The sequence below is a fragment of the Malurus melanocephalus genome, unplaced genomic scaffold, assembly GCF_030028575.1.
Source record: "Malurus melanocephalus ecotype Western Australia unplaced genomic scaffold, MMel_1.1 scaffold_1105, whole genome shotgun sequence".
Lineage (NCBI taxonomy): Eukaryota > Metazoa > Chordata > Aves > Passeriformes > Maluridae > Malurus > Malurus melanocephalus.
The window spans coordinates 78,295-79,129 of NW_026624337.1; the positions used below are offsets into that span (position 1 = coordinate 78,295).

General features: G+C 69.1%; 1 protein-coding gene across 1 annotated transcript in view; it reads right to left on the bottom strand.

Annotated features, from left to right (window-relative positions):
• The window catches only part of RUNDC3A (RUN domain containing 3A), a 6,654-nt gene extending 6,309 nt beyond the window's left edge, over nucleotides 1-345 (bottom strand). The window contains exon 1 of the mRNA XM_057386972.1: nucleotides 224-345. Coding sequence (XP_057242955.1) covers nucleotides 224-330 — 107 coding nt within the window. The 5' untranslated portion in view covers nucleotides 331-345. The remainder of the gene's footprint in view (nucleotides 1-223) is intronic.
• Between the last annotated feature and the right edge of the window lie 490 nt (nucleotides 346-835).

Genomic DNA, 835 nt, shown 5'->3' on the forward strand with positions numbered 1-835 from the left:
CCGGCCAAATCCGAATTTCCCCCCTCAAAAAGCGACTGCAGCAACAACAAATCCCCCCAAAGGGTGAAGGGGCGGCGGGGGGGAGGGATGAAACCCCCTCCTCCCAACCCTCCCCGCCCCCCATCTCCTCCATCCCCACCGGCGGTGGTCGCTTCTCCCTCCCTCCCCCCTCTCCCTTTCCTCCCACCCCAATTTTAGGGGCTCCCCCCCGCCGGGCCCCCACCTGCAGACGGTGATGAGGTTTTTCCTCTCCACGGCGATGTTCCTGGAGGAAGCTTTCTTGGAGGAGAGCCCCAGAGCCATGGCAGCCGGCACCCAGCTCGCTTCCATCCAGCGGGCCCAGACGCCGCGGCCGCGGGCGATGCCCCCTTCCCCCGTGGGGACCCCCCCACCCCACGGCCGCGGGCCCCCCCCCCGCTCCGCGCAGGCTTTGCTCCGCCGGTGCCCACGCCACGGGCCGTGCGCCGCCCCCCTGCCCCCCCAAAAGGGATGCTCACCCCGCCCCCGGCCCCCCAAATCTGTCCCCGGGGGATGAAGAGGGGGGGATGTCCCCGTTCCCACCTGTCCCTGCCGCCGGTGGGGGATCCCGTGGGAAAGGGGCAGCCCCCGGGGGTTTTTGGGGGGGTCTTTTGCCCACCCCAGGCTCAGATTGTCCCCTCTGCCATGTCCTGAATTGATCTCAGTTTTGGGGGTCCCAGATCGCCTCTCCCCGCGGGGTCTGAGGGGGGCGAGGGATCCCCTTCACCTGGGTGGGGCTGGCTGTGTTGGGGGACAGCTCCCCCKCCCCGATTTTCACTGTGCCTCAGTTTCCCCGTTGTTGTGACAGGGGAATCGG